Genomic DNA, 17,922 nt, shown 5'->3' with positions numbered 1-17,922 from the left:
CTGGGCAAGATGATTGTGTGGTCCCTGAACAACTCCAGGTATGTCTGGAGGATGTGGACCATTTGGATCCCTTCCATTCGGGATTCAGGCCCCATCACAGGATGGAAACCGTCTTGGTTATGTTGGTCGATGATCTCCGGCGGGCTACGGACAAGGGTGAAAGCTGTTTCCTCGTTCCGCTGGATCTCTCAGCGGCTTTGATACCAATGACCATGACATCCTTCTGGACCATCTAGGCAGGTTGGGAGCTGAGGGCACTGTTATGCAGTGGTTCTACTCCTTCCTCTTGGGTTGTGTCCATAAAGTGGTGTTGGGGGTGAATGTTTGGACTCCTGGGCATTCACTTGTGGGGTGCCACAGGGCTCTGTCCTATCCTGCATGCTTCTTAGTATTTATATGAAGCCGTGGACAGAGATAATCTGGGGGTTGGGGCTGGGCTGTCACCAATATGCTGATGACACTCAGCTCTATCTGCTGATGGATGGCCACACTGACTCGGCCCTGAACACACTGACCAGATGCTTGGAAGCTGTGGCTGGATGGTTTCATGGCAGCCGATTGAAACTAAATCCTTCGAAGACAGAGGTCCTATGGCTGGGTCGGGATGGCATGGGGATGAGGGACCAACTCCCATTTCTTGCAGGGGCCCAATTAGTGTCATTGCCTTCCGTTAAGAGTTTGGGTGTAATCCTTGATGCCTACCTTTCCATGGAGGTGCAGGTTACAGCAACAACCAAGGCGACATTTTTCCACCTTCGCTGCATCAAGCAGTTGGTCCCTTACCTTTCCCGCCCCGACCTGGCCACATTGATCCATGCAACGGTCACCTCCAGGCTTGACTACTGTAATTCACTCTACGCAGGGCTGCCCTTGAAGCTGTCCCAGAAACTCCAGCGGGTGCAGAATGCAGCAGCGAGGCTCTTCACGGGGTCTCTGCCATGGGAGCATATTCACCCAGTGCTTTTCCAGCTGCACTGGCTCCCAGTGGAGTACAGGGTCAGATTTAAGGTGCTGGTTTTGACCTTTAAAGCCCTTCACGGCCTAGAACCCTTGTACCTACGGGACCGCCTCTCCTGGTATGCCCCACGGAGAGCCTCAAGGTCCATAAATAGCAACACCCTAGTGGTCCCGGGCCCTAAGGAAGTTAGATTGGCTTCAACCAGAGCCAGGGCCTTTTCAACTCTGGCTCCGGCCTGGTGGAACGCTCTGCCTCATGAGACCAGGGCCCTGCAGGATCTGATTTCTTTCCGCAGGGCCTGTAAGACAGAGTTGTTCCGCCTGGCCTTTGGCTTGGAGCCAATTTGATTCCCTCCCCCTCTTTCTTTTTCCTTTCTCCTGTGATGAGGCTGCATTTTAATATTTTAATGTTTCAATATTTTAATTGTTGTATTTTAATCTTATTTTTAAGTTGTTTGTCAGCTTGTTTTTATTATTGCTTGTTAGCCGCCCTGAGCCTGGCCTTGGCTGGGGAGGGCGGGGTATAAATAAAAATTATTATTATTATTATTATTATTATTATTATTATTATTATTATTACCTCTCATATAAATCAGAACCAGTGAAGGCAGTGAACATCCTGTGTGGGTATCTGGAGACAATTGGGCGATGGATGGCAGTCAATATAATGAGGTGGAATCCCGACAAGACAGAAGTATTGAGGGACGGAGGAGGGCCAGTGTGGGAAATGCCCTGGTTATGAATGGGGTAACTGTGCCTCTGAAGGACCAGGTGCACAATCTGAGGGTCTTTTTAGATGTACAACTGTCCATGGAGATGCAGGTCAATTTTGTATCCAGGGCAGTTGTCTACTAGTTCCATTTGGTACACCAGCTGAAACCCTATCTTCCTGTGCACTGTCTTGCCAGAGTGGTACATGTTCTGGTTATCTCCCACTTGGATTACCACGACATGCTCCATGTGGAGCTAACTTTGAAGGTGACTTGGAAACTATAACTAATCCAGAATGTGGCAGCTACCCTGGTGACTGGGAGCGGCCGCTGGGATCATATAACACGGGTTCCGGAGGATCTGCACTGGCTCCCAGTACGTATCTGAGCACAATTCAAAGTGTTGGTGTTGACCTGTAAAGGCCTAAATGGCCTCAACCCAGTATATTTGAAGGACCATTTCCACCCCTGTCGTTTAGCCTGGACACTGGATCCAGCTCTGAGAACCTTCTCTGCGAGAACTGAGGTTACAGGGAACCAGGCAGAGGGCCTTCTCGATAATGGTGACCTCCCTAGGAATGCCCTCCTGTCATATGTCCAGACATTTGAAGGCAGTCCTGTATAGGGAAGCTTTTTAATGTTTTATTATGCTTTTATATTTCTTGGAAGCCACCCAGAGGGGTTGGGGCAACTCATTCAGATGAGTGGGGTACAAATATAATAATAATAATAATAACAACAACAGTTGTTGTTGTTGTTGTTAAAGAAGCTTAAAAAGAGGGCAAGGTTTATTTTTATTTTCTTTAACTCAGAAGTAAATAACCCAGTTAATTTTTCCACAGGACTAGCAGCAACTTCCAAGAGAGCCCCAGCTGAGGGCAGCAGCAGTTCAAATGGCAGGGCTGGGCAACAACTGGGGGGGGGGGGCTGGGGAGGCGAAGCCGAAAGGGCTTCCTGCACTTGTGAGGACCCCGGTGTGGCTCCGGTGTCAGGGTCTTGTGGGCAGGCAGAGACAGCCCAAAGAAAAGAAGAAGAAGAAGAAGAAGAAGAAGAAGAAGAAGAAGAAGAAGAAGAAGAAAAAGAAGAAGAATTTAGATTTGATATCCCGCTTTATCACTCCCCTTCAGGAGTCTCAAAGCGGCTAACATTCTCCTTTCCCTTCCTCCCCCACAACAAACACTCTGTGAGGTGAGTGGGGCTGAGAGACTGCAGAGAAGTGTGACTGGCCCAAGGTCACCCAGCAGCTGCATGTGGAGGAGCGAAGATGCGAACCAGGTTCACCAGATTACGAGTCTACCACGCTTAACCACTACACCATGCTGACTCTCAGAGGAAGGAAAGGGACTCCCAGCAAGAAGCTTGGAGCTGGCTCGGACTGCGTCTCCCTCAACCGCCTACCAACCTGGCACCTGCGCTTAAAACAAGAAGCTCATGAGGAAAGTTCCCAGGTAGACTGCTTTCTTCAGCTCCTGCTCTTGGGATTCGCTGCAGGAGGCAGAGGAGAGTTGAGGGGCAGCAGGAATGAGGAGAGGAGCAATGACCAAACCCACAGTTTTCCCCACATTGTGATTTTTGCAGCACATGCATGCATTGTGATTCACGATATATCACCACATCAAATACTATGAAACCATTACCACGAGGTGGACTTCAGACTGGTTTTGGACAATACTGATACATCGACAAGCCATACGTCATTCAAACACTCTGGAACTGAGCACTCTCAATTCCCCACAGCAAACTGCCCCACGTTTCCCCCATGTGTCAAGGCCTTTGGAGCTATTCCAGGTATTGCTTCCCCCCTGCAACCCCTTTCACCTTGCCCTTCGTCCCAGTGACGTGAATGATGTTCAGTTGATCCAGGTCTTCGACCTGCCGGAGAAAAAGTGAATGAACCTTTCAGTTTAGCTGTTCTGGTACTCGCCCGTCGCCCCACCTCATCAGTGCAGGCAGCAATGGCTGCTAATAGACAGCCCTCCCTCTCCCCCATCCCATCACTAACCCTAGAAAAATCAAGACTGCATCGCATCACAGCCAGGGGCCTCCCACAAGCTTCCCAACCTCCTCACCTTCAATCCACTTCGTTCCAAAAAACCTTTCATGGCTTCCAGTTGTGCCTGGGGGTCTCCTCGCTCCCGTTTCACTTGTTCCAGGTAGCTGGCGTTCGTCTGGAGCGTATTCAGAGTCCGAATGGCATCCTAGAAGGCATATGAGGCAGCGGTTAATTGCTTCCCCCCTTTTGGTCAGCCTTGTAAATAACCACACAGCAGTTACTAGCCTGCAAAGAAAGTTGACTGGCTGGCTGAGAAGGAAGGGGAAGCACTGCTCCTTCTTCCATGGGAATAGACGGAACTGACTTATACAGAGACCACAGGGTTCATTTACCTCAGAGTTGTCTACACTGCCCGGCAGATGCTCCCTAGGTTGTTCCCAGACCTACCTAATGATCCCAAGGACTGGACTTGGGAACCTACTACAAGCAAAGCACATGCCCTACCCACTGAGCTATAGCCCACCAGCTTTCTATGCTGGGCGTGGAAGGGAATCAGAGCAACCCATCTTTCCTCCACCAACCCACTCAACTCGCCTGCACACAATTCCTTTGTTGGCTATTGCAACCAGGCTAGTGCCTGAACGCAAGACCTGTTTTTCAGCCGTCCGTTATGGAAAACAAGAAATCAACCACTCCGGGTCAATGCTAACAATCTCCTCTCTGCCCCATTCCAAAAATAAACCTCGAATTGTGATGCCCCTGTCCACGGTTCCAGGTTCTCACTGCACACTCCAGTGGCTGCAAGAAAGCAGGGGACAGGAGCACAGGAACCTCTTTTCTTAACGCCCGCTTTCCTGCTGGTCCTCTGCCTTTTCATGTCTGAATTCTGCCACAGGCGGCAGGTCCGCTGGAGAATCCGCACCCTATCCCTCTTGAGAAAGGAATCTGCCTTCCTTGCTCTGATGAACGCACCAGTAGTTCCATGCACGTGGTCAGTGTTTACCCCCCCCCAAACAAACAAGATAATGACCTTCCTGTAGCTTATGACACATGTGCCTCTCCCTCAACAGCTCAATCACATGTCTAGGGGCGTAAAGTACCAGTTAACTGAAAGAACATTTTTTAATAAAAACCCAGAAACAGAAAAAGCACAGGCTCTTCCTGCCTCCACCAAGCAAACTGTAAGGGCACTGAGGGAAGCTGGCATATGGTCAACACGGCCATCAATGAACTCAGGCCACAGAGCAGTCGAAGAGCAAGGAGCTGGGGACTCAGCAAAAAGATACGAACCCAGTGGCTATTAGCAAAGCTGCTGGTGTGCTCAAAATGAGGGCACATTTTAAAAGGCAGATAAGTACTGTATTTTTTTATCTATAAGACTCACTTTTTCCCTCCTAAAAAGTAAGGGGAAATGTGTGTGCGTCTTATGGAGCAAATGCAGGCTGCACAGCTATCCCAGAAGCCAGAACAGCTAGAGGGATTGCTGCTTTCACTGCGCAGTTCACAGGTACCGTATGCACCAGACCATAAGATGCACCTAGTTTTTGGTGGAGGGAAACAAGAAAAAAAATATTCTGAATCTCAGAAGGCAGAACAGCAAGCGGGATCACTGCGCAGTGAAAGCAGCAATCCCTCTTGCTGTTCTGGCTTCTTTTATCTTCCCTCCAAGGTACTTTGGAAGAGTTATGAAGATTTTTGCAGGATGTGTTTAACTTATTACGTATTTACTTAATAAGATTTATACAGTGGTACCTCGGATTACATATGGTTCAGGTTACATACGCTTCAGGTTACAGACTCCGCTAACCCAGAAATAGTACCTCAGGTTAAGAACTTTGCTTCAGGATGAGAACAGAAATTGCGTGGCGGCGGCATGGCAGCAGCGGGAGGCCCCATTAGCTAAAGTGGTGCTTCAGGTTAAGAACAGTTTCAGGTTAAGAACGGACCTCCAGAACAAATAAGTACGTAACCAGAGGTACCACAGTACACCACTTGATTGTAAAAAAAACAAACCCCTCAAAGCCATTTACAAAAAAAGGTAAAATCAAGAAAAAAACACAACCAAACCTTAAAAAGTATACAGAAGTAAAAATACTAAAACAGATTGAAATTACTTCTACTTTGTAAGCATCCGGATAGGCTTGGCAAGCACAAACAAGAGTACAGTGAAGGCTCCTGCTTGAATTCAATAGGCCAGGAGTTCCAGTGTTGGCATTGTCACACTAAGCGATTGAAAGACGGGTGTGGGTTGGCACCTGTAGCAGCACCAATTCCACTGTACAAAGCGAGTGGGCACAGGTGGGGTAAGGAAATCTCATGAGTAAACAGATCCAAGCTGTTTTGCTACCCAAGTTTTTCTTCTGTTTTACAGGGCACGATTTGCAGATTTTTGTGTGCTTTTTATTGTAATACAGTGGTACCTCAGGTTAAGTACTTAAATTCGTTCTGGAGGTCTGTTCTTATCTTGCCTGATACTGAGATTTGTAGTGGGACTGAGAAATTACGGTGAACAAACTCCATGAAGAAGGTTGTGTTGAATAATTGGCCCCAGGTGGACCAGAAGGAAAGCTCAGCTAGCTATTCATTCTGTCCTTTCAATAAGCCTGAAAATGACTTAAAATGTTCATAGTACAGCTTCCTTTTCTGTCAAAATGATGTACACCAGGGGTAGAAAATCAGCCCCAACTCCAACTCCCATCAGCCCCTGCTAGCATTCCTAAGATGCTGGGAGTTGTAGTCTGGCAACAGCTGGGAGGTTTCCCCAGAGAACTATGTCCTCCCACATGAATGCCAAGATCATCCTAAATTTGCCATCTTAAAAGTTAAATGGTAATGGACTGGAAGAGAGCCAACAAACTGAAGCTTGATCCAGATAAGACTGGTCACGCTGGTCGATGATCTCCGGCGGGCTAGGGACAAGGGTGAAAGCTGTTTCCTCATTCCGCTGGATCTCTCAGCGGGTTTTGATACCATCAACCATAACATCCTTTTGGACCATCTACAGGGGCAGGGAGCAGTGTTTTGCAGTGGTTCCGCTCCTTCCTCCTGGGCTGTGTCCAGAACATGGTGTTGAGGGATAAGTGTTCAGACCACTGGGCTCTCACTTGTGTGGGGTGCCTCAGGTTTCGTCCTCTCCCCCATGCTTTTTAACATCTACATGAAGCTGCTGGGAGAGATCATCAGGGGATTTGGGCCGGGTGTTCATCAGTATGCGGATGATACCCAGCTCTACCTCGCCTTTAAATCAGAACCAGTGAAGGCGGTGAAGGTCCTGTGTGTCTGGAGGCAGTTGGCAGATTGATGGCAGCTAACAGATTGAGGTTGAATCCCGACAAGACAGAAGTACTGTTTTGGGGGGACAGAGGGCGGGCCGGTGTGGAGGACTCCCTGGTCCTGAATGGGGTAACCGTGCCCCTGCTCTGGTTTCAGTGTTCCGTTGCACCAGAAGTGGACTAGTACTGCTGGCCACATGACCCGGAAAGCTGTCTGTGGACAAACGCCGGCTCCCTCGTCCTGAAAGCGAGATGAGCTCTGCAACCCCATAGTCGCCTTTGACTGGACTTAACCGTCCTTTACCTTTTGCCTTGGAGGGAAACAAGCTCCTTACCTACTTTCTGCAGAAAAGCAATTTAAGTGGACAGGGATAGAAGCATGTTCAAAAATAGGCTGGATATCTCTGCCACAAGCTGGTGGGTAACGGGCTGTCCACTGCTATAATAAGTGACTTCCTCATTTGCCTTGTATGTGAGATACTGTACTTGCTGGCACAGGGATGTGGGATTACTATATGCACGCTGAGCTCACGAGGCGAGGGGAAGATCAGGCTATTCCCGTGCTGCACTTGAAAGTGGTTGGACTGTGCGCTCAGTAGAATGGCATTGCAGGCAAAAGGACCCATGTCCAATTACTGGACTCTCAAGGTAGGGCTGTGGAAATCCCTTGCCTTAAGCTCTGGAGAGCTGCTGGTCAGTGTAGACCAGGAGTCAGCAAACGTTTTCAGCAGGGGGCCAGTCCACTGTCCGTCAGACCTTGGGGGGGGGGCAGACTATATTTTTGGGGATGAAATGAACAAATTCCTATGCCCCACAAATAACCCAGAGATGCATTTTAAATAAAAGGACACATTCTAGTCATGTAAAAACATGCTGATTACCGGACTGTCCGCGGGCCGGATTTAGAAGGCGATTGGGCCGGATCCTGCCCCCGGGCCCTAGTTTGCCTACCCATGGTGTAGACCAGCGGTTCTCAACCTGTGGGTCCCCAGATGTTGTTGGACTACAACTCCCATCATCCCTGAGCTCCGGCCTTGCTAGCTAGGAGTGATGGGAGTTATAGTTCAATAACATCTGGGGGCCCACAGGTTGAGAAAGGCTGGTGTAGACTCTGCTGAGCTAGATGGAACAAATGCCCTGGCTCAGAATATGGCAGCTTCAACCCCTACAGAAGCAAGAGGGCTGGAATTTTATTTTCTCTTTAAGTGAAGGACCATAGCTCAGTGGTGGAGCATCTGCTTCCAGGCGGAAGGCCCCGGCGGGTCCCTGCAGAGAGCCATTGCCAGTCACCAGGCTAGACTGTCAGTGGTCCGACTCAGGAGAAGGTAACTTCCTGAATTCTGGGGGAAGCTATTACTCCCCCCACACGCCCTACGCAACCAAGCAGCAGCCAACTGCTCCTTCACAACATGTCACTAGTGTAGTGTTCTCCTGTTTTCCTTCTTATCTCTCCTCCCACCTCCAAATTATAGGTTATGATCAGCTGGCGTGGCCTAATAAAGAAACAGCTAGATTTAGTACAGCGGACGTTGGGTTTTGAGTTTCACCTCAGGCAGGCAGTCCTTTGGCCAGATGAGGGCATACTGAGGGCCAGGGTGCTGCTGTGTCAAGTTTAAGAGGCCCCACGGAATCACACACTGATTTACATTTCCACTGATGCACAGGTGAGGATAGGGACGCGGGTGGCGCTGTGGGTAAAAGCCTCAGCGCCTAGGGCTTGCCGATCGAAAGGTCGGCGGTTCGAATCCCCGCGGCGGGGTGCACTCCCGTTGTTCAGTCCCAGCGCCTGCCAACCTAGCAGTTCGAAAGCACTCCCGGGTGCAAGTAGATAAATAGGGACCGCTTACTAGCGGGAAGGTAAACGGCGTTTCCGTGTGCGGCTCTGGCTCGCCAGAGCAGCGATGTCATGCTGGCCACGTGACCCGGAAGTGTCTCCGGACAGCGCTGGCCCCCGGCCTCTTGAGTGAGATGGGCGCACAACCCTAGAGTCTGTCAAGACTGGCCTGTACGGGCAGGGGTACCTTTACCTTTACAGGTGAGGATGCAACTAAAAACGAACCATCAAACTAAACAAACTGTCTACCTTACTCTTTCTTACTTAGCTTATATGACGATGTTTAATGTACACAAGATTGTATCAGACTGATAATGGCTCTTTTAGAGCCTGCTCCTCCACCGCCCATTTATCAGGCACCGCAGCCAGCTATGTAAAATGGGTACAAAGATCTCAGGCCCCAAGCACACATTATGTATTTATTATTATTTATTCAATTTATATCCTGCTCCTTCTGAAGGAGCCCCAGGTGGCAACCACAGCATTAATAATTTTAAAGACTTTTTTAAGACTTCTAAAAACAATTAAAAACATTAGATTTCACTCAACTAAGTTTTCTTGACAGCAGACACACTGAAATTGATATACCCTAGTTAAAAAGGTAAAGGTAACGGACCCCTGACAAGGGGTCCAGTCCAGTCGCGAACGACACTCATCTCGCTTTACAGGCCAAGGGAGCCGGCGTTTGTCTGCAGACAGTTTTTCTGGGCCATGTGGCCAGCATGACTAAGCCACTTCTGGCACAACGGAACACCGAAACCAGAACAGCGCATGGAAACACTGTTTACCTTCCCGCCGGTGCAGTACCTACTTGCACTTTTTGGTGTGCTTTCAGACTGCTAGGTTGGCAGGAGCTGGGACAGAGCAACAGGAGCTCACCCCGTCGCGGGGATCTGAACCGCCGACCTTCTAATCAGCAAGCCCAAGAGGCTCAGTGCTTTAGACCATAGTGCCACCCACATCCCTATACCCTAGTTCGACATATCTATTGAGTAGGGCCAATATAACTTCTATTGAGTAGTTGCCATGAATATCCCAGCAGGGAGTGACATGCTTGTAAAGGCAAGTTGATAAAGATGCCTCAGGTGGCAATAGGCCAGGAGCAGGCAATGTGCTAAAAGCACTTTTGCTTCTAGTTCTGGCCACATTCATCACTTTCTCGATTCTCCTCCACCTCACCCAACTCGCATGCAGGGCCATGAGACACTGCACTGACTATACTGCTTAAGGCTGCACATTTGGAAAAATACTCAATGTTAAAAAGAAGCAGAAAATAGTTCCCCGGAAGCAGACAGGAAAGGTAGGATATAAATGTAGTAAATAAAAATAAAAATCAGTACAGTGGTACCTCGGGTTAAGTACAGTGGTGCCTCGCAAGACGAAAAGAATCCGTTCCGGGAGTCTTTTCATCTTGCGGTTTTTTCGTCTTGCGAAGCAAGCCCATTGACGGAGTAGCGCTATTAGCGCTATTGGCACTTTAAGGGCTAAAAACGGCTTTTTTTAGGGGTGGGGGATTAGCGGTTTTGCTGCTAAAATGCTTTTAGCAGCTTAGCGATTCAGAATAAGGGGTTTTGGAGCAAAAAAAATTTTTTTTGTCATTTTTCGTCTTGCGAAGCAAGCCCATAGGGAAATTCGTCTTGCGAAGCGCCTCTGCAGACGGAAAACCCTTTCGTCTTGCGGGTTTTCCGTCTTGCGAGGCATTCGTCTTGCAGGGCACCACTGTACTTAATTCGTTCCGGAGGTCCGTTCTTAACCTGAAACTGTTCTTAACCTGAAGCACCACTTTAGCTAATGGGGCCTCCTGCTGCCGCCATGCCGCCGGAGCATGAATTCTGTTCTCATCCTGAAGCAAAGTTGTTAACCTGAAGCACTATTTCTGGATTAGAAGAGTCTGTAACCTGAAGCATATGTAACCTGAAGCGTATGTAACCCGAGGTACCACTGTATAGACTTTTACTCGATGCTCTCTTACTGATGTGTATAGTTTCTATCTGTGGGGAGATAAGACAATTAGGCCTGGACAATTTTTCTATATATTATTTAAAGTCCACCCTCTCTCACCACCAAGGAAATACAACAAGTGAATAGTAAGAGAGCCCATATAATTAACGCTGACCCCGCCACTAAGTAGAAGAATAGAAGCATAACCACCCGACCCCACCCAACTCACCATCCCCCCCCCTCTTTCTATCATAGAATCATAGAGTTGGAAGAGACCACAAGGGTCATCGAGTCCAACCCCCTGCCAAGCAGGAAACACCATCAGAGCACTCCTGACATATGGTTGTCAAGCCTCTGCATAAAGACCTCCAAAGAAGGAGACTCCACCACACTCCTTGGCAGCAAATTCCACTGTCGAACAGCTCTTACTGTCAGGAAGTTCTTCCTAATGTTTAGGTGGAATCTTCTTTCTTGTAGTTTGTATCCATTGCTCCGTGTCCGCTTCTCTGGAGCAGCAGAAAACAACTTTTCTCCCTCCTCTATGTGACATCCTTTTATATATTTGAACATGGCTATCATATCACCCCTTAACCTCCTCTTCTCCAGGCTAAACATGCCCAGCTCCCTTAGCCGATCCTCATAAGGCATTGTTTCCAGGCCTTTGACCATTTTGGTTGCCCTCCTCTGTACACGTTCTAGTTTGTCAGTGTCCTTCTTGAACTGTGGTGCCCAGAACTGGACACAGTACTCCAGGTGAGGTCTGACCAGAGCAGAATACAGTGGCACTATAACTTCCCTTGATCTAGATGCTATACTCCTATTGATGCAGCCCAGAATTGCATTGGCTTTTTTAGCTGCCGCGTCACACTGTTGGCTCATGTTAAGTTTGTGGTCAACCAAGACTCCTAGATCCTTTTCACATGTACTGCTCTCAAGCCAGGTGTCATCCATCTTGTATTTGTGCCTCTCATTTTTTTTGCCCAAGTGCAATACTTTACATTTCTCCCATTTCTTTCTTTCTTTCTTCTTAATTGTTTAAACCAGTGATGGCCAAACTTGCCCCTCCAGCTGTTTTGGGACTACAACTTCCATCGTCTCTAGCTCACAGGACCAGGGGTCAGGGATGATGGGAATTGCAGTCCCAAAACAGCTGGAGGGCCAAGGCTGGCCACCACTGGTTTAAACCAATTCATGAACCAAGAACCTGTACATGGACCACTAATAATGAAACATATGTTGTAGGTTCTTTTCCACATTTATTATGCTATTTTTGTGATACAGTGGTAGCTCTGGTTGTGAACGGGATCCGTTCCAGAGGCCCGTTCGCAACATGAATAGAACGCAACCTGCAGTGGTGCGTCTGTGCACATGCAGGTTGCAATTTGCCGCTTCTGCACATGACGTCATTTTGCACATCTGTGTATGCGCGAACGGCGAAACCCGGAAGTAACCCTTTCCAGTACTTCCGGGTCGCCGCAGGACGCAACCTGAAAAAACGTATAATGAAGCAAACGTAACATGAGGCATGACTGTATACAAATGGCATGAGAAAACTTGGTATACTTGTTTGCATAACATTATTCTTGTTTATAAAACCCAATTCAAAAAAAAAAAAACCACATCAAGATAGCTGTTTCATAACATTCCACCTGGAGATATATTGCTAATCATGTGGGGAAAACCGTGAAGCTGATTGTCACTTTGCTCACAATTCCCCCAAATTGTATAGCTTTGCTGGCTTAGCTCTCTCCTGCAGGGGGCAGCAAAGCACAAGAGCAGGCGCTCACAAATGAAGGCAGAATGACGGGGAACTATCCTCAGAGCAGACACCGAGATTTTTTTTCTTTTAGAGCAAGGCTAGGGGCACCATGGGACACAGGTGGCGCTGTGGGTTAAACCACAGAGCCTAGGACTTCCCAATCAGAAGGTCGCGGGTTCGAATCCCTGCAACGGGGTGTTGCTCAGTCCCAGCTCCTGCCAACCTAGCAGTTCGAAAGCACCTCAAAGTGCAAGTAGATAAATAGGTGCCACTCTGGCGGGAAGGTAAACGGCGTTTCTGTGCGCTGCTCTGGTTCGCCAGAAGCAGCTTAGTCATGCTGGCCACATGACCCGGAAGCTGAATGCCGGCTCCCTCGGCCTATAGAGCGAGATGAGCGCAGCAACCCCAGAGTCGGTCATGACTGGACTTAAATGGTCAGGGGTCCTAGGGGCACCAGGCTGGTAGGTTATGTTGTTTAAGCCTCTTCCCCTCCCCTCCCTGTGTGAGAATGCATGCACCCGTGTGTGGCAGCCTTGTCAGAGCTGGCTCCCTCTCCCTATTAACGCGCCTCTCCCCTTGGCAATCCTCAGGAAAGAATCATCTGCTGCGAGATGCTCTGATGAAATCGATTAGGAAATCCCTTTCACCCTCATTCCACCTTCCCACACTGCCTCCGACAACTTTGTGAAGGGAGTAGAGAAGCCGGTTAGGCTTAAAAACAAATAAAAAAACACAGATCTGCTGCCAGCTCCTGCTTCACAAACCAGGTTGCATGGCGAATGTTTGCCTAAGTAAGATGCAAAATCACTTTCACCAGAACTACCCACCCAAGCTTAGGCAGCCGCTTGTGAGGTGCTGGTTTTGGAAGAAAAAGTGGGGGTGGGGTGGGGAGGGGGTAATTGAGATGTGGGGTGTGTCATGGGGTGTGGGGCTGTGGTTTGTGTAAATTACAGTGGTACCTCGCGTTAAGTACTTAATGTCCATTCTTAACCTGAAACTGTTCTTAACCTGAGGTACCACTTTAGCTAATGGGGCCTCCCGCTGCCACTGCGCCACCAGAGCACGATTTCTGAAGCATCCTGAAGCATCCTGAAGCAAAGTTCTTAACCTGAAGCAGTATTTTTGGGTTAGCGGAGTTTGTAACCTGAAGCATATGTAAGCTGAAGCATATGTAACCTGAGGTACCACTGTACTTAAATAACTCTTAAATTAGTTGAAAATAATTTTTTAATTGTATGTGTGTAATTAACATTAATTTACTAAATTTAATGCCCTTAAAACTGCATAGAACATTAATATATTCTCCAGAAATCTTTAATGGTTTAGCTGAAGCATGAAATCATTGAGTTTATTTTCATTTATGCATCAAACTTAATCCCCCCCTCAATATTTTCCCAGATTATTTGTATTCATTATGATTAAAGGTTAGTTTTAGTAGCAGTAGTAGCAGTTGTCAGGACATTACCATGTTTGCTGTCCATCCTTGTTTCAGACATTGTGACACACTGGACTATCGCAATGTTTAGGTAGGGATTTATCGCGATGTTGAAAACCAAATATTGCCCAGCGCTGTGGACAATGCCTTAAAAATTCAACTGACACAAGGGTGGCTAATCAGTGGCTCTCCAGATATTGATGGACTCCGGCTCCCATATGCCCCAGTCAGCTTGGGCAAAGGTCAAGAATGATGGAAGATGTGGTTTAACAACATATTGAGGACACCAGACTGGCTGTCCTTTGGGATACAGGGTTTAAAATGGATGGATGGACACACACACACACACACACACACACAAGGCATTGAATGTTAACCTGAAACAAGTTAGGTGGCTACAAAAAAACCCCTATGAGGCCAATTGTGGTGTGGGAAGCATAAAATCACAACAAAATCGACCACTGAGAACAGGGAATGCTTCCGGCTTAGAGCACTACTCCTGCCACCTGAGTCCAAAATGTGCTTGCTAGGAGCTGATGGAAACAGTTCAAAACATCTGGAGGGCACCAGTCAGTGAAGTGGCCAGCCAGATCAACAAAAGAGCACACAACTTTGCATACAAAAGCCCCCTCCCCAAGTTCAGTCCCTTGAATTGCCAGCTAAAAAAAAACGGACCACAGACACCTGTTGCTGAGGTCTTAAGAGCAGGCAACGTGCAACTCTCCAGGCGCCGCTGGACTCCCTTCATGCCTTGCCAGAAAAGCCAGCAGCAAAGGATGATGGGATTTGGAGTCCAAAAACATGTGAAAGCACATGCCTCAAGAGAGCCAGGTCTTCCGATCACCTGGCAATATCTCCCTCCCTTGTTTTAAAAGTGATTTGCCTCCAATTGACAAACGTGTACTCCAATTTTGCTTTCTTTTGTTTGCGGTTACTGTTTTATCTGTGGAAAAACTAATACAACTACAGTACCTATTTCAAAATAATAATAATAGTAGTAGTAGTAGTAGTAGTAGTAGTAGTAGTAGTAGATTCGCCACTAGAATTTTGTTCCTTCCCTTTCTGGCTCGGAATCTACTACACAAGAAAGTACAGTATAAAGTCTGGTCCCCGACCAGCCCACCCCCCGCAAGTGCAATACATTCTGCTTGGAATGCAATTCATTCCTCGCGTCTGCAAGTCGCCAGGGCTGAACTTGAAAAATAAAAGGTAGGGCGACAGCCTATAAAACTAACGTAAAGAAATCGAATTAATATCCAGCACTAGAATCCCCCCCCCCACACATGAACACAACAATAAAACAAAACAAAACAGGACTGCAGCCTAGAAAGCTAATGCAACGGAAATAAATCGAATTAAAATTCGGCGCCAACGTTAGAAATCACTAATCACACGCACACCAATGGAATATAAAACAAAGCAAAAGAGGGAAGCAGATCAAGCAGGCGTCCACGCGGCAATCTTTTTGGCGCGTGCAAAAAGCATTCCTGCTTAGTCGTGGCTGCCCGGACGCTTAAAAATGCTGGTGCGAATTTTAAAACTGGTCTTTGCTTGTTTGCTTGTTTAATATCTTTAACTTTCAAAAGCGGGGTCGGGCTGGAATTGCATGTGTGTGTTTTACTGCCTTTCTCCGAGGCTTCCGTTGCTTTGGGGGGTCGCTTGCACTCCCCCTTCACGGAACCAGCCCACCGACCAATAGTTGCAGCAGGTGCGCGAGTGCGAAGAGTATCCCTGCCTGCCCTCCGGCTGACGCAACCCCCGCCGGGCTTGCGAGGGGGTCTCCGGCGCCCCGGCGGTGCCTCACCTGGTACTCCATCCTGGGCGCGTGGGCCGGGCGGGCGCTGAGCCACCTCCGGGCGCCCAGACGGGGAACCTGCACCCGCTGCTGGAGGAAGGCCAGGTGCAGAGCGCGGACCCGGCGCAAGCCCATCGCAGGCGCCTCCCCCCCAAGCACAACTTCCCCAAGCCGATCGTAAGCCGCGGCCGCACCACGCCGCGAAACAGTCCCCGCTGCGCGCAGGCGCGGAAGCGGCCCTGAAGCCGGAGCGGCCATCTTTGCGGGTGGTAGTAGAGGGGGGCCCAGGCCGTTTTGCGCAGAAGCAACCAGTAGAACCAACGCGGCCATCTTTGGGAAGGGCGATTCCCTTTCTTGCCCCGCCCCCTCCCTCGTCCCTCACTTTAGATCAAACCACAGGTAGAGGTAAGAAGTTGCAGAGAGGTGCGCGCACGGGCGCAGGGCTGGTTCTCCATGAAAGGGACGCGGATGTGTCAGATTCAGATTTAACCATAGCTGTCAACCTTTCCCTTTTTTCTTGCGAGGAATCCTATTCGGAATAAGGGAATTTCCCTTAAAAAAAGGGAAACGTCGACAGCTATGCATTTAACACAAACTGGATTTGTTTCAATCAAACTCACAGTTTCGTTGTAAAAGAACATGTGGAAATGTTCTCTCAGACCCGTAACACAATTTGAAAATTTATTTAAGCACGATGCGGGTTGCGGGAAGAAGAGATTGGTTTTCAAATTGTACATCACATTTCTCAGTGTAATTATGGAACTCCTTAAAAAGATATGGGAGCTGGATATTGGCACACAAGTTATTCCCAGGGAGCGAAATAAAATTTGGGAATCGCAACCCTTAAAATCCTTGGAGAAAACTCATTAAAATTACTACACGGATGGTATTATACCCCTTTGCAAATGTCAGAAATGTTTTATATCACCTAATTCTTGGAGGGTGGTAATATTGGTGCATATTATCATTTACAGGAATGTCGGTTGGTGTGAGATTTTTGGGATTTAATTTTGACAAATTAAAGCATTGTTTGCTGCCCTAAAATAATGTTGCCAGATATTTTTGATGATATATTGTCAAAAGAATTGGTCTTATATATGATCTTGGCAGCATGACGAGTGGTTGCAACTCAGTGGAAAACAGCCCAAAATCTTACACCGGATGCTTAGTACCGCTCGCTCTGGAAAATAGCTATAATGGAGAAAATCAGACTTAATTTGACAAGGACTAGAAGCTCCAGACACATTTTAGATGATATGGCAGTCTTTTATGACATATACACCAGAACCACCACTTTCAATACAACCTTCATCATAAAATCCTGGCAAATCTGAAATTTGACTTCATGACCTGATACAAGTTGATAGTCTTCTCTTGAGCTTTGTTTTTTAAACTCATGTGCAACAACTCACTCTACATGCCTTTTGATTGTTTTTCATCTTTTAATTTTTGTCTGTTGTTATAATTGTTCTCTATACTTTATAAAATGAAATAATAATAATAATGCTTTACCCCAAAAAAACTCACTCTCCGGTGGAGAAGAGTTCACTCCACCTTCTGAGGTAGCCGGTTCCGCAGTTTGCACTGATACAGTACTGTATATCTAACATCTCCAGATATCTGAAGAGCTGTCACATGGAAGACAACAAGCTTGTCCTTGCTGCTCCAGAGTACAGGACCCGAACCAAATGATTCAAATTGCAAGAAAGGAGATTCTGACTAATCATTAGGAAGACTTTTCTGAGCAAGAGCCATTTGTCAGAAAGCCCACCAGTAACTATTTATTATGACCACAATCTCTAGGGGCAGATTTCACACTGGTGAAGCTTCTTAAAATTAGATTTCACATTGTTCAGACCTCCACCTAGGTAGGACGAAGGCAAATTTACCTTGTATGTTTCTTTGAACTTTCTTCTTTCCATTATGACTCTCCAGAAGGAAGGTCTGATCATTCCTTCTGCCCTGTGGCAGAACGCGTGCCGGGCAGCCTCCTAACAGTTCCCAAAACTAGTTAAACTACAACTAAACAGAGGTCACTGGAGGCTGCATTCGGTACAGAGTCTCACCCTGGGTTTGTTTGTTTGGTTAGCCTATGACTCAGATATGCGTGAGCCATGTCCTACTACAATACTACTCAGATGTGCCTTTTAAAGACAGTCAGTCACAAGCCCGCCATGCATTTAAAGAACTCTGAGAGCTGCTGTCTACCCCTCCCAGAGTTCCAAC

General features: G+C 47.7%; 1 protein-coding gene across 3 annotated transcripts in view; it reads right to left on the bottom strand.

The window, feature by feature from the left end:
* The window catches only part of FPGS (folylpolyglutamate synthase), a 52,870-nt gene extending 35,188 nt beyond the window's left edge, over nucleotides 1-17,682 (bottom strand). Inside the window, exons 1-3 of one of the 3 annotated variants that reach the window (XM_083423077.1) lie at nucleotides 17,586-17,682; nucleotides 3,737-3,865; nucleotides 3,486-3,539 (exon numbers count right to left, since the gene is read on the bottom strand). In XM_083423077.1, the coding sequence (XP_083279203.1) occupies nucleotides 3,486-3,539; nucleotides 3,737-3,865; nucleotides 17,586-17,648 (246 nt within the window). In that variant the 5' untranslated portion in view covers nucleotides 17,649-17,682. Of the gene's footprint in view, nucleotides 1-3,485; nucleotides 3,540-3,736; nucleotides 3,866-4,402; nucleotides 4,666-15,705; nucleotides 15,968-17,585 lie in introns of those variants that run through there. The other 2 variants (XM_083423075.1, XM_083423076.1) reach the window with 2 other exon arrangements.
* Between the last annotated feature and the right edge of the window lie 240 nt (nucleotides 17,683-17,922).

Source organism: Podarcis tiliguerta, assembly GCF_965153285.1.
Source record: "Podarcis tiliguerta genome assembly, chromosome: Z".
Taxonomy (NCBI): Eukaryota; Metazoa; Chordata; class Lepidosauria; order Squamata; family Lacertidae; genus Podarcis; species Podarcis tiliguerta.
The sequence above is the reverse complement of the archived record's forward strand: the minus strand, read 5'-3'. Positions and strand labels throughout refer to the sequence as shown.